Here is a 12,495-nt window from a genome sequence, read left to right on the forward strand (position 1 = left end):
TCCAACTGGCCAAGCTTAGGGATCCCACAAGGCCACCACCCCAGACAGGTCACAGCAAAAGTTAGGATCTACCTCCTACAACAAGGACTCAGACCATGGAGCTGATCTGCTTAACAGAGACACTCTAACTCCTTTGAATGCCTCAAAGTCCCCAAATCATAGTACTGGGGATGTCTCCACACCTTCCAGATATGGACAGCAGGGTGCCCGCCTGCAAGAAGCACTAGAATTATGTTCTTTCATCCTCCCCGAAAAGTGACAAGAAACCACACCAGGAGCTCAAAAAGACACATTAACATAATTTATTAAACTCACCATACAAAGAGTATGCCATGGGAAAGAGTATCAGAACTGGAAGGACCCATGGAAATTATCTGGTGCAACCCCCTCATTGTGCAATGGGAACGGTGTGAAGAACACTCGAACACCACAATGAACAAAGCTAGCACGGGAGCTCAGCCCCAATGCACAGAAACCACAGATTTAAGGCTTCTGGTTTTGAGCCAAGTAGAACCTAAAGAGACTTAATGTTTATTTTTCATTTTTCTGTGTCCTAGAGTACCACATTCTGATGCTTACCTCCTTCTTAAGGCTGCAGGAAGAGCCCTAAAGAGAACACAGATGAGTGGCAGGTTCATTCAGAGCCAGGATAACAAACTGATGGTGGAGCACCGGGGCACAGCAGGGTTAAGAGAGGAATTCAATCCCTCCTGATGGCTGTCTTCCCCCAAACAACAGACATTCAGACCCTGATGCCTCAGGGTAAATATACTTGCCTTCTTGAGGTTTGGAGGAGGAAGGGAAAGGCAGCACGTAAAGGAAAGAGAGAAAAAGACTTATAACATCATTCTGAAATCAATGAGTCCATTGGAAATGCTCTTTTCCCTCTGTCAAGTAAATCCAAACACCGCAAGAGAAGACTGCAAAACTCTGGGATTAAACCAGTTGTGAGATGGAAGGAAAAACACCAATAACTTAGCAAAATAAATACCATAAGAGTTTCTTCGCTGAGATTGATGTAACCCAGTGAAACAGTTTTTAGGCTCTGAGTCAAGAAGAATGAGGTGTATCTTGCACCTCCACTTAGGGGGAAACCCTAAGAGGTTCTGGGAGCCTTCACAGCAGAGAGAAGTTGCCCATAACTGTCCATGGCCTCACAGAACCTTTCTGCTCACAGCTACGCCTTGAAGGACAATTCCCCTCCCCCAAAGACAAGACCACCTGGTCAAAGTTGAGGTTCACTGACTCTGACCAGGCCATGACAGGCAGCCCCATAGTCTGTTTGCAGGAGGCCTTGCTCAGCATGGGCTGAGGGTGGAGCAAGTAGAAAAACAGTTTGTTGCTAAGAACTGAGCTATGTTTACGGAAGGAACTCTGTTCCCCCAGGACTCCAGCTTCTAGGGCAGATCTCATCACCTCTCCCGACCTGACCCATGGAGGGCCTGCTTCTGGGGCAGCTGAACTCCAGGCTACAACAGAAGGGAGGCTCTGCTACAGAGAGAAATAGTAACTATGGGAACAAGGCTACTGCCCTGGCTCCTGCAGGCAGGGTACCAGCCTCCAGAGGCCACAGTGTCCAGAGGGGCGTTAGTCCTCCTTCTGCCCAGCGTACAGAACCGTGAGCAGAGCCAGGGAGCAGGTGGGAAGTCAAAGTCAGGGCCGGCAGCCTCCAGGGGTGATGGGTTCCTCCGCAGGCCAGAGGCGGCAGCAACGTCCATCTCCTTGGGCTCATGTTTCCACCACTCGGATGAGAGGCATGGGCTTTGGGCTGGGGGGCTTGGATATCCTGACGCTGAAAAGAAAGTCGGAAACGCTGAGTGCCCTGTCATGGCCCAGCCTTCCCAGGGCCACCCCTCTGGCTTGCCTCCAGGTCACGCCCTGCAGGGTCCACTGATCTCTTGGTTCTAATGTCCTGAAACCATCACTGTCAGCGCTAAGGGGCCAGGGGACTGGTGCTTTTATCTCATGACAAGGGTGCGGAACACAGAGGGTGCAGCTGAACACCTACGGAGCGGGACGACTGTGATTCCTGATTTTTCTTCCAAAGTTTTGGACCTTTCTGTGAATCTCTCAGAAACAAAAAGCCCTCTGCCTAGATATATGCCCTTGCTGTATATGTGTGTGCTCAATCACGTCCGACTCTGCGACCCCATGGACTGTCCCCGGCCAGGCTTCTTTGTCCATGGAATTTTCCATGCAAGAATACTGGAGTGGGTTGCCATTTCCTACTCCAGGGGATCTTCCTAACCCAGGGATCGAACCTGCGTCTCTTTGCACCTCCTGCACTAGCAGGCGGGTTCTTTATCACTGTACCACCTGGGAAGCTCCATATGTCCTTGCTAGACAGTCACAATTTTTACATCCAATTTCCGGGGTTCATATGCCTCTAGTGTTGTTCATGGGCCTCTCTGGGGTTGTGCTATCAGGCTCTACTCTAACCTGGTTAGAAAGTGGTTCAGGTGGAGAATGGATCAGATGAGAGACAGAGAGAATGAAACTGGACCTTGAAGAGCCTTGTCCTGACCTTGGTACTAAAGGTTTCTTTTCTGTGGCTCTGCCCCTCCTTCCTTCACTTCCTACCTGGGCCTGGCTCCAGGTGGACTCACTCACCTGCCCAGGTTCTCGGTCTTGGCCCGGTTCTGGGTGCTGAAGTTGCCATGACTGATTTGTTTTTCTATCAGGTGTTCCATCCGGTCGTGCATCTCTAAATTCTGTAACGCAAGTTTATGCGATTAGAATTGGTTTCTTCTGGTTTGCCATGGGTCACATTTAACCAGCTCATCCTGTTCTCCACCTCTAGGTGCTACTGCCACCCCCACCCTCACTGTGCATGCCACCACCAGGAAGCCCTCGTCTTCACCACTCCAGGTTGCACTCTCCTTCCGGTACTTGCTCCAGCCTCCTTCCCTGAGGACGTGTTCTCTCGATAACTGTTAAACACTGATCATCTCCTGTACTTCCCTTCTATACATTTCCTGCATATAATCTCCTAGAGTCTGTTGAGAAATTTACTTGCATTTGCTGATGTGCTTTTCTATAAAGTACCCTTAGGTATATTTTTAATGGATTTTATCTCTAAATCTAGACTGCTGACTCCCTGGAGATAAACAACTCTGTCTCCTATTTCTTTTGATCTCTCCCTCTATCTGAGACACCCTCACACAATGGCTGCAAAGTAATCTCAGGGAGTGAATCAATGGACAGGAAGGCCTCTGAAGTACGGTGGACATCAGACCAAGAAGAACTCCTCAGCCAATCAAGCCCATCACCTTAGCCATGGAGAAGACTCCATCTATAGGGTGTGTTCTCCTTCAAGGCTCAGCTCACTGTCAGCTCCTCTGCTAGGCCCACAGAATCAGAATGAAGGGCCGGCCTTCGTGCAGCTGTGGCACCACAAGGATTATCCCTTCAGAGTGGGAACAGGTCTTACCATTGCCCGCAATGCCTGAAGAGTCTCAGAAAACGTTCACTCAGCAGAAAAGCTGGAGATCAACCAACCACCTCAGATACTCACTTCTGAGCAGCAGCAAGACACAACCAAGACCCCTCCAGAATCTCGCCCTCCCCATGTCCAGTTTCTTCTTCAAGAGTCTGCTCCCTTCCCAGGGCTGCCTGGAACACACACCTCGGCTTCCAGGTAGGCAATCTTCTCCTTGAGCTCCTGGATGGTGCTATCCTTGGACTGGATCACAGCTTTTGAGTTCTGGAGCTGCAAAGATGCGGGAGACATGAGGGCTCGCTCTGAAATGACTCATGACACACTCATCCAACTTTGCCCGGCTGCTGGGGGAGCCAGCGGAGACAAAGGGCAGAGTACTGCACCTCTCACGTGACTTTCTTAGCTTTTCAGTAAACATTAAACTCTTGATTATCCCAGATTTGCTTGAGGGGGGTGAGGGGGAACACCACCCTCATAATCCAAAATAATGGATGGCTCAAAAACCATTTCATTTGCCTTTGGGAAATACAAATGATGTACTGGTTCAAGAAAGGAATATTGAATGCCAGACTATATGACAGTCCCTATTTTAGACAATGGGAAACAGCAGTGAACAAGATGGAAGAAATCCTAGCGCACATGGAGCTGACATGCCACAACTCTGCCCTCCCAACTAGGGGGTCTGAAATTCTCAAAACAATTCCACAAAACAGCACATTCTGACCGCCTAAAGCTCAGGCAAGGAAAAGCAGAAAATACATCATGAGGTGCAAAGGTTGAAAATCTACACACAGATGAGTTTATTGGGACTGAATTACTTATTTACCAGCACTTTTTAACATGCAAGGAAGACTAACATTTTCCTTCTTTTCCCATGGAAAACCACAAGGCAAATGACCAAAAAAGTAGGGGAAAGATGGAAGAAAAGCAAACCCCAATCATCCTAATTTAATAGGCAGACTTAAGTGTTTTATGGGACACTCAAGAATATAAGACAAGATACCCAGGAGAATAAATAAATAAAGGTGTAGGCTTGACAGGAAAACAGGGCTAGACACAATGCAGAGACTCCCAGAGTGGGCCCCCCAGAGCAGGGGTTACCCACGTACCTGCTCTATCATTTGCCGGACTTTTCGTTGCTGGCTCTTAAGCATGTCATCCAAGTGGTGGATCTTCTCCCGCAACCCAGCCACTTCCTTTTCCAGGTTAGCAGCCCTGGGAATTAAGACCAAAAGGCTGAGGTAAGAGGGAAAGATGCTTTCTCCACCTGGTCACAGTAAGGACCTTGAGCTCAGGGGGTTCTGATCAGGTGTGTTTCCTTCCACCCCAGGTCTGCTGCAAGGAGGAGGCAGTGGGAACACACATCAGAAGCATCACTAGAGATCATCCAGTCCAAACAAGGGAACTGAGGCTCAGAAAGGTTAAAAAGGATAAATCATTCCGGATAGTTCCACCAGTAAAACTAGGGCCAATAGGTAGATGTACCAAGGTAGCAGCTCTTATGTTATTTAATAACATAGGAAAGACATTCTCAGTATTAAAGCTGTCAGAAAGTGGACTGCCTCACATCTAATGAGCTCCTTATTCCTGGAAAGATTCATGTACAAGCTGGGATTATGATACCCAAGACCATCAAGCTGTTAGCAGGGATTTTATACCAAGAGGGAGATAAGATTTGAGGACCCTTAATGCCTCTTCACATTGGAGAAGGAAATGGCAACCCACTCCAGTATTCTTGCCTGGAGAATCCCAGGGACAGAGGAGCCTGGTGGGCTGCTATCTATGGGGTCACACAGAGTTGGACACGACTGAAGCGACTTAGCAGCAGCAGCAACACCTCTTCACAAGAGTCTGGTTTTGTTTTGTTTTTTGGCTGTGCCAGGCAGTACGTGGGATCTTAGTCCCCTGACCAGGGGGACTAAATGCAGAGCACTGGGAGCGAGAAGCCATAACCACTGGACCATGAGGGAAGTCCCAGGTCTAAGTCTCTTGATTCCCAGACACTGCTGAGCAAACTGGGTCAAGATCTCCAAAGGTCAGGCAGCTGGGGAGAGTGCCCAGGAGTTCAGGGCATTTAAGAATTGCTGGCACCCATTATTCTCTGGGTCTGCCTGAGGAAGCAGACAAGAGCCCATTGCTAGAGGATGGGCAGCTCTAGGAGTGGGGGACAATGCAATCTGAGCCCAACTCACTCTTCCTAAGTTCTGACACTCTAAGTTCCTACCCTCAGCTCTCCAGTGTGCTATTCCTGTCTCCTTTAATTTAGAAAATCAGTGTTTATGATGTGCAACTGTCACTTGCCATCCCCAAATCTCAGTCTTCTGGTCTTCTCTGTCTCTCCTGCTCCTTCCACTCAGTCCTTTGTCTGTGAGCACCTCCACCACAGGAGTGGTGAGGGAGTGCTGAGTAATTTAAAGCAATTCTGCTATGAAGTCTGAAAGAAGGTTACAATAAGGTGTCTGTAGTTACTATGCCAGGCGGGCCTAGATCAAGGTTATCCCAAAGGAGAGAAGATAACCCTAGCAGACCGAGGGGTCCAAGAAGGTGAGGATTGTGTCCGTTCATCTTGGAATCCCTTAGAAGGCCCTTCAGGTAATGTCTGTTGAACTTAGAAAGGTCCAGGTTTTTAATTATTTATTTGACTGTGTCAACTCTCAGTTGTGGCACTCAGGATCTTCAATCTTCATTGCAGCATGCGGGATTTTTAGTTGTGGCATGTGAAATCTTAGTTGCAGAATGTGCGATCTAGTTCCCCGATTAGGGATCAAACCTGGGCCCTCTGCATTGGCAGCGTGGAGTCTTAGCCACTAGACCACCAGGGAAGTCCCCCAATATCCTAATGTTAAATTTGATTTACCATCTGTGATCTTCCCAGGTGGCGCAAGTGGTAAAGAACCCACCTGCCAATGCAGGAGATGTAAGAGATGTGGGTTCAAACCCTGCTTCAGGAAGATCCCCTGGAGGAGGACATGGCAACCCACTCCAGTATTCTTGCCTGGAGAATTCCATGGACAGAGGAGCCTGGTGGGCTACAGTCCATGGGGTCACAAAGAGTCAGACACGACTGAGCGACTAACACTTTGTCTAGGGGGGAGTAGGCTGTGGTGCAATCTAGTAACACATCCAGGGTAACAACCTCAGAATCTCAGAATGACATGCCACAACGGTAGATGCTTCACCAGCTCCCTCCTGCCCCTGACCCTACAACCGCAGAAGCCTTTTCTTCGGGGTATTGGAAAATGAGCTGCTCAGACATGACAGCCTCCCCACAGTATCTCTCTGGGCGGGGCCCCAGCCCGAGCAGGCACACAGTGAGTCAGAGCGGGAAGGCCTGACACCAGCACCAGCTTCCGCCCCAGGCCAGCACCCTCTCCTCCCCGCACCCAGCCTCGAGGTGAGCCAGGGCCCTTACTTCTCTTGTTCTGCTCGGCAGTCAACGTTCATACTCCGGAGTTCCTCCAGGGCTGTCTCCCCTTCCCTGACCTTCGCCAGTAAGGCCTGATGCTCCTGGTGGGCCAAAGGAAAGAAAATCTACAATGAGGAGACGGTGATGGTGTCTGTGTTCGGGGTAAGATGGGCACGAAGGGCTGGGACTCAGCCCCTGCGGGGCCTGGGACAGCTGCCAGGGAGCAGCAGGTCAAGCTGGTTTGATGGGGTGCTCTCCCCTGTCAGGGATAACCCTTCCCACCCTCAGCACATAGAAACTTCTCAGCCTCGCCCAGCTGCCCAAAGGGAGAATCTGGCCCTGCATCAGCTGGGTCCACCTGCCAGCTCTGGCTACCAATCCCCGGGAAACTAGGCTGAATCGCTCCTGAAGAACTGTCTTCAAAGGCCAAAGGGCAGCTCTACCAGAACCCACCTAAAACAGAAATGGGTTCACGTCGAGTTACCAAGGGCTAAGTTAGATAAAGAAAGACCTTCCCGGGACTTCCCAGGTGGTCCAGTGACTAAGACTCTGTGCTCCCAATGTAGGGGACCCAGGTTCGATACCTGGTTGGGGAACTAGATCCCACATGCCACAACTAAAGATCCCACACGCTGCAACTAAGACCCAGCACAGCCAAATAAAAGATTAAAAAAAAAAACCCTTCCCATTCCTTAAGGGCTAAATGCTACTGCAAACAAAGCTGTGAAATGTGCTTTTCTGGAACCGCTCAGAAAAGGAAGGTCTCTGCAACCATCTCAGTCAGTCTGCCCGCACCTTCCGGCCCAGGAGTCTGGGTGCTGAAGAGCAAGACCCCAGCAGTTACCGTCTCCATTCCCAGCAAGCGCCTCTGCAGCTCTCCGACTTCTGCCTCCTTCTGCTCTGCTCTGTCCTCCGCTCTCTGAAGGGCCACCTGACTCTGTTTGGCTTCTCTCTGGTACTCGCTGAGTGTGACCTGGGACACAGGATGGGGATTGTGTGAACTGTGTGTAAGGACAAACATGGATAAAAAGGAAAAAACCCAGGAATGCGGGTGCAGGGATGGGAGGAGGAGGCAACCCTGATGGGCATACTGCTGTCTCCCCCTCACTGTTCCAGGGCCACTCAGGAGATCAGCAGATTAACTCCACTCCCAAGGCTAATTGTCACATAATCAGAGTGACACCTGGAACCCACAAGCTCCACTTTCCAGATGGCTGACATCTTCAGCATCCCCACCAGCCCTCCAGGGTCACCCAAGGTTAAACCAGTGTTATGGCTTTCTTCCTAATACAAAGAATCCAATGGAGGAATCTCGGTCCCTCCTTCTGTCTCCACTCTTCCTCATCCTCACTTCCAGCAATCCTGGAAAGACCAAAACAGCACCCGGAAGCGTTACTAGCACCAGGAAGAATTTTCCAATGTGAAAAGGACAAAAGTGGAATTTAGAGTGAAAAAGTAAACTAAGAACTTGCCTCCTTTCCTTCTGTGTGCATTTTGCCAACTCCTGATCATCTTTCAGGTCTCAGCCTAGACACCCCTTCTTCCAGGGAGCTGGAGCTCGGATGAGGTGTGTGTCCTTTGTGTGTCTACAGAGGACACACAACCTTTCCCTCTTATGCACTGAGCAGATTTTGCCTGGTGACTTGTGCGCACCCCCCAGGAGACCATCAGCTTCATGACGGCAGAGACCCTGGGCACCATTACCTTTCCAGAGCTTAGCACAGCGCTGAGCACACAGCCAATGCTCTGCAACATCATGAATGGACCGGATGATCACCTAGTCCAACCCTCTCCTTTCACAACGAAAGGTCAAATGACCTATTCAAGATTACACAACCAGTAAATGATAGTAAACTCAGCTGTTTCATCATCGATTTCAATGCTTTCCAGGTACCCCACTCTGACTCCCCAATCAGAGGCTAAAAAAGAATCCGAGTAACCTCTGGAAAGCCTAACCAGGCCTGGTAAAACGAACCAGCAACCAGTTTGTCTGGCTCCTCCTGAAGTCAGAATCAAGGAGAAGAAAGCAAAGCAAAGAATGATGTGTGATGGGACTTGTCCACATTGTACAGAGCCCCATCCAGAGTAAATCCTTCCTGACAGCCAGGAGCCAGTAGAACGGGAAACCCACGCTTAATGACAGGTTGTCTTCATGGTAATAGACAATCTCGCCCTTCTTGCCCCCCAGCTTCAGAAAAAAAGACCAGAGAGTCTAATCCACCCGAAGAGACTGAGAAAAGCCTTCCAGTGTCCCATATCAGCCTGAAACAGGCCAGCCCCTTGGGCAGAAGTGTAAAAAGAAGGCCTCTCATTTCTGTACACAGACATCGCACCCAGGTTGCTGTGTGCCCTGAACACAGCACTAACGAGCCACAGATGATCCTCACACGCAGCTGTAAAGTCACAAAGGGAAAAAGCCACACTCTGCTACATCGGTCCCACAGCTCCAGCCAGCCCTGCCCTAAGGGAATCCCTTAACCATGAGAGGGTCTGGGGACCTACCCCAGTAGTGAGAGCAACCCAAGGAGCATCTCCTATTGTAGATCTGTGCTACATGTCTTGGGGTTAAAGGGCAGCCCCTTGTAAGAAGCGATGAGTGTGTGGTTAACAGCAGTCAGAGGCCTTACAGCCTTGGGCTTTTACTGAGGATACTTTTGCTCAAGTTTTGAAGCCCAGGGTTAGCAGAGCTCCCCCATTTGTCGCCAAAACCAACTAGTACTTCACAGTGTTTCTCAATGTAGAAATTTCTTTCCAACATTCACAGTCTGGTCAGTGCTACAGCCTCAACCTCTCCTTCCTCCTGTTCTATTCTAGGAAAGTAAGAAAGGGTCACTGAACTGATTCATTATCAACTGAATTATCCAAATTGAGGAATCTGAAACAGACTCAATAAACTCCTTTACCACACAGCTACTTTGTTCTGAGACCAAATTAATCTTAGTATTACCCTATTGTTGGCGTTGTTATTTAGTCACTAAGTCGTGTTCAACTCTTGCGACCCCACGGACTGTAGCCCTCAGCGCCTCTGTGCACGGGATTTCCTAGACAGGAATACTGGAGTGGGTTGCCATTTCCATTTCCAGGGGATCTTTCCAACCCAGGGGCTGAACCCCCTTCTCTTAGATTGACAGATGGATTCTTTATCTCCCAGCCACTGGGGGCCCTAAGCCTAATTTATTTAGGACAGGAAAACCCACCTGTTAAACTGATGACTAAGAAAAATGTAGAATATTTATTATTCCTAAAACTCTTTCAAGCAATAAATATACTTACAAATATTACCTCACTCAATCAATGCACCAAACTTGCAAGGTATATTTCATGACCCTTTTTAAAAAAATATGTCCTTATATATATATTTGAATATCTTCATAATCTCATTTTTCTGCATTTACTCTTTAATCCAGTCAGATTCTATTTTTGTAAACAGTGACGTATTAAGGATCCCTGTAGTTTATTTTTAATACTAGTTAATTAATTCCATCTTCATTTATTGAATATTCTCATCTATCTCTACTGGTTTAAAAGGACACCTCCATCATATACTATATTCCTAAATAATCACGACTCATGACCCCTTTTTACGAAAGTTGAAACTAATGGTTAGGGAGGTTAAATTACCCAGATAAGACTTTAAGTGCTCTTGAGGCAGTTAATCACTCTCACTACCTTTGGTCCACACCCTCAATACATCTCTCAAAAATTCTCTCTCTTTAGTCCATGAAAGAGAAGAGTTCAGCCTGGGAGTTCTCTCCATCAGCCCCAGGCAAGCCTGGGCAGGGCAGAATCCTATCATTACTTATTTATGACTGAGTGAACAACCGCAGACACCAGATGGTTCTCACACAGAGCAGCAGGAGAACTGCTCTGTGTCCGTCCTGTGTACCTCATCCTCTACCCCAAGAATTTTCGGGAAAGCATGGAACACCTCACACACTTTTAATAGTTGGGGAAGGGGCTTTATATATATAGACTTCGGTATTTTTAAAATCTTCTATAATAACCTTTTATAACAATAATTGAGATACTCAAGATTATAGAGCTCTGGGTGGGGAGAAGGATAAATTGGGAATGTGGGATTAACAGATACACACTGACTATTTATAAAACAGATAAACAACAAGGGCCTACTATATAGCACAGGAACATTCAATATCTTATAATAACCTATAATAGAAAAGAAGCTGAAAAAGAATATGTGTCTGTGTGTGTGTAACTGAATCACTTTGCTGGACACTTAAAACACTGTTGGGGGACTTCCCTGGTGACTCAGACGGTACAATCATCTGCTTGCAACGCTGGAGACCCAGGTTCAATCCCCGGGTTGGGAAGATCCCCTGGAGAAGGAAATGGCAATGCACTCCAGTACTCCTGCCTGGAAAATTCCATGGATGGAGGAACCTCATAGGCTACTATCAATGGGGTCACAAAGAGTCAGACACAACTGAGTGACTTCACTTTCACTTAAAACACTGTTAATAAATTATACCTCAATTAAAAAAAAATCACAGAGCTCTGTGTAGTAAAGCCAAGACTTGATCTAAAGTTTCCTGATTCCACAGGCACATTTCTTCTTAAGACCACACCAATCCATCCACTCATCCCATCCACACTTGAGGCACCCACCCGATACCTAGAATTGTCTCAGACACTGGGGACGCAGTGGTGAACTTTACAGGAACAATCTTTGCCTGCATGGCACATACAGCCCAGCAGTTCTTACCACGGATTGACAGAAAGGACTTCTGAATTACCTGTTCTCCTAAATCAGGACCACTTCTCCACTCCAGTAGAGCAGAGACTCAAAAGCTGACCTTCAAACTATGGGCTAGCCTTGGACAGCAAAAACTATAAATATCCAAGAAAGGGCAAAGCTGACAGGAAGTGCCCCAGGCCACCAAACCTAGCCTTTCCAGTTGATTGATGGCATCCCAGCCAGGAAGAAATTCATCTGCACCTGTATCCAGTGGCCCTGCCCTTAGGGCACTTTCTCCTCAAATCCCAAATCTCACCTTAAAAGCTGAACAGTCTGACTGGTGCTGCCGCTCAGCTTCCTGCAGCTTGACAAGCAAGTCCTGAACCGTCTTCCTCAAGCTCTCGACATCTTCTTTTATACAGGTGTCCACCTATAGCCAGAAGAGGGATGAGAAGGTGAAGCCACTATGTGACTTGGTAAGACAAGGTTGCCCCATAATAAACACTTGTTAGACCGACTGGCCCAGACCACCCTCATGAAGGAATTTACATCGCATAAGGGAGTAAAGTTAGTCGTCTTAGGCACCCAGGTGTTCTAAGTTATTCATATGAAAACACACTCGTACCCTAAAGAACTCAACTAGCTTCCAATCACCTCATTATTTTAGGACACACTACAGCAGTTTTTATGTACTTGTCAACAGACTGATGACCAGGTATGGTTATGCCATCTTCACATGCGTGTCCTGCTTTTCCACCAGACTAGAGCCCTCTGAGAGCGGGGACCATGATCCTCTTTAGACTTCAGTCCCCAAGGGCGAGGGCTGTGCCATGCTGGTCAAGAGGGGCACAGCCCAGAGGCACGTCTTTTGTGGTTCTCTGCGCAGAGCACAGAGATCGGCAGATAAAGGGTTACTGACAGATGGGCAGCTTAGGGCAAAAGACCTAGTGAATC

At 48.1% G+C, this 12,495-nt stretch overlaps 1 protein-coding gene across 2 annotated transcripts in view; it reads right to left on the reverse strand.

Moving 5' to 3' along the window:
* Positions 1-279: 279 nt before the first annotated feature.
* The window catches only part of TUFT1 (tuftelin 1), a 42,693-nt gene continuing 30,477 nt past the window's right edge, over positions 280-12,495 (reverse strand). For both annotated transcript variants that reach the window (XM_061120832.1, XM_061120831.1), the window contains 7 exons: positions 11,858-11,971; positions 7,690-7,818; positions 6,852-6,946; positions 4,549-4,654; positions 3,626-3,709; positions 2,611-2,711; positions 280-1,792 (listed from right to left, as the gene is read on the reverse strand). In XM_061120832.1, the coding sequence (XP_060976815.1) occupies positions 1,729-1,792; positions 2,611-2,711; positions 3,626-3,709; positions 4,549-4,654; positions 6,852-6,946; positions 7,690-7,818; positions 11,858-11,971 (693 nt within the window). In that variant the 3' untranslated portion in view covers positions 280-1,728. The remainder of the gene's footprint in view (positions 1,793-2,610; positions 2,712-3,625; positions 3,710-4,548; positions 4,655-6,851; positions 6,947-7,689; positions 7,819-11,857; positions 11,972-12,495) is intronic.

Source organism: Dama dama, chromosome 20 (genome assembly GCF_033118175.1).
Source record: "Dama dama isolate Ldn47 chromosome 20, ASM3311817v1, whole genome shotgun sequence".
In the NCBI taxonomy this organism is placed as follows: domain Eukaryota; kingdom Metazoa; phylum Chordata; class Mammalia; order Artiodactyla; family Cervidae; genus Dama; species Dama dama.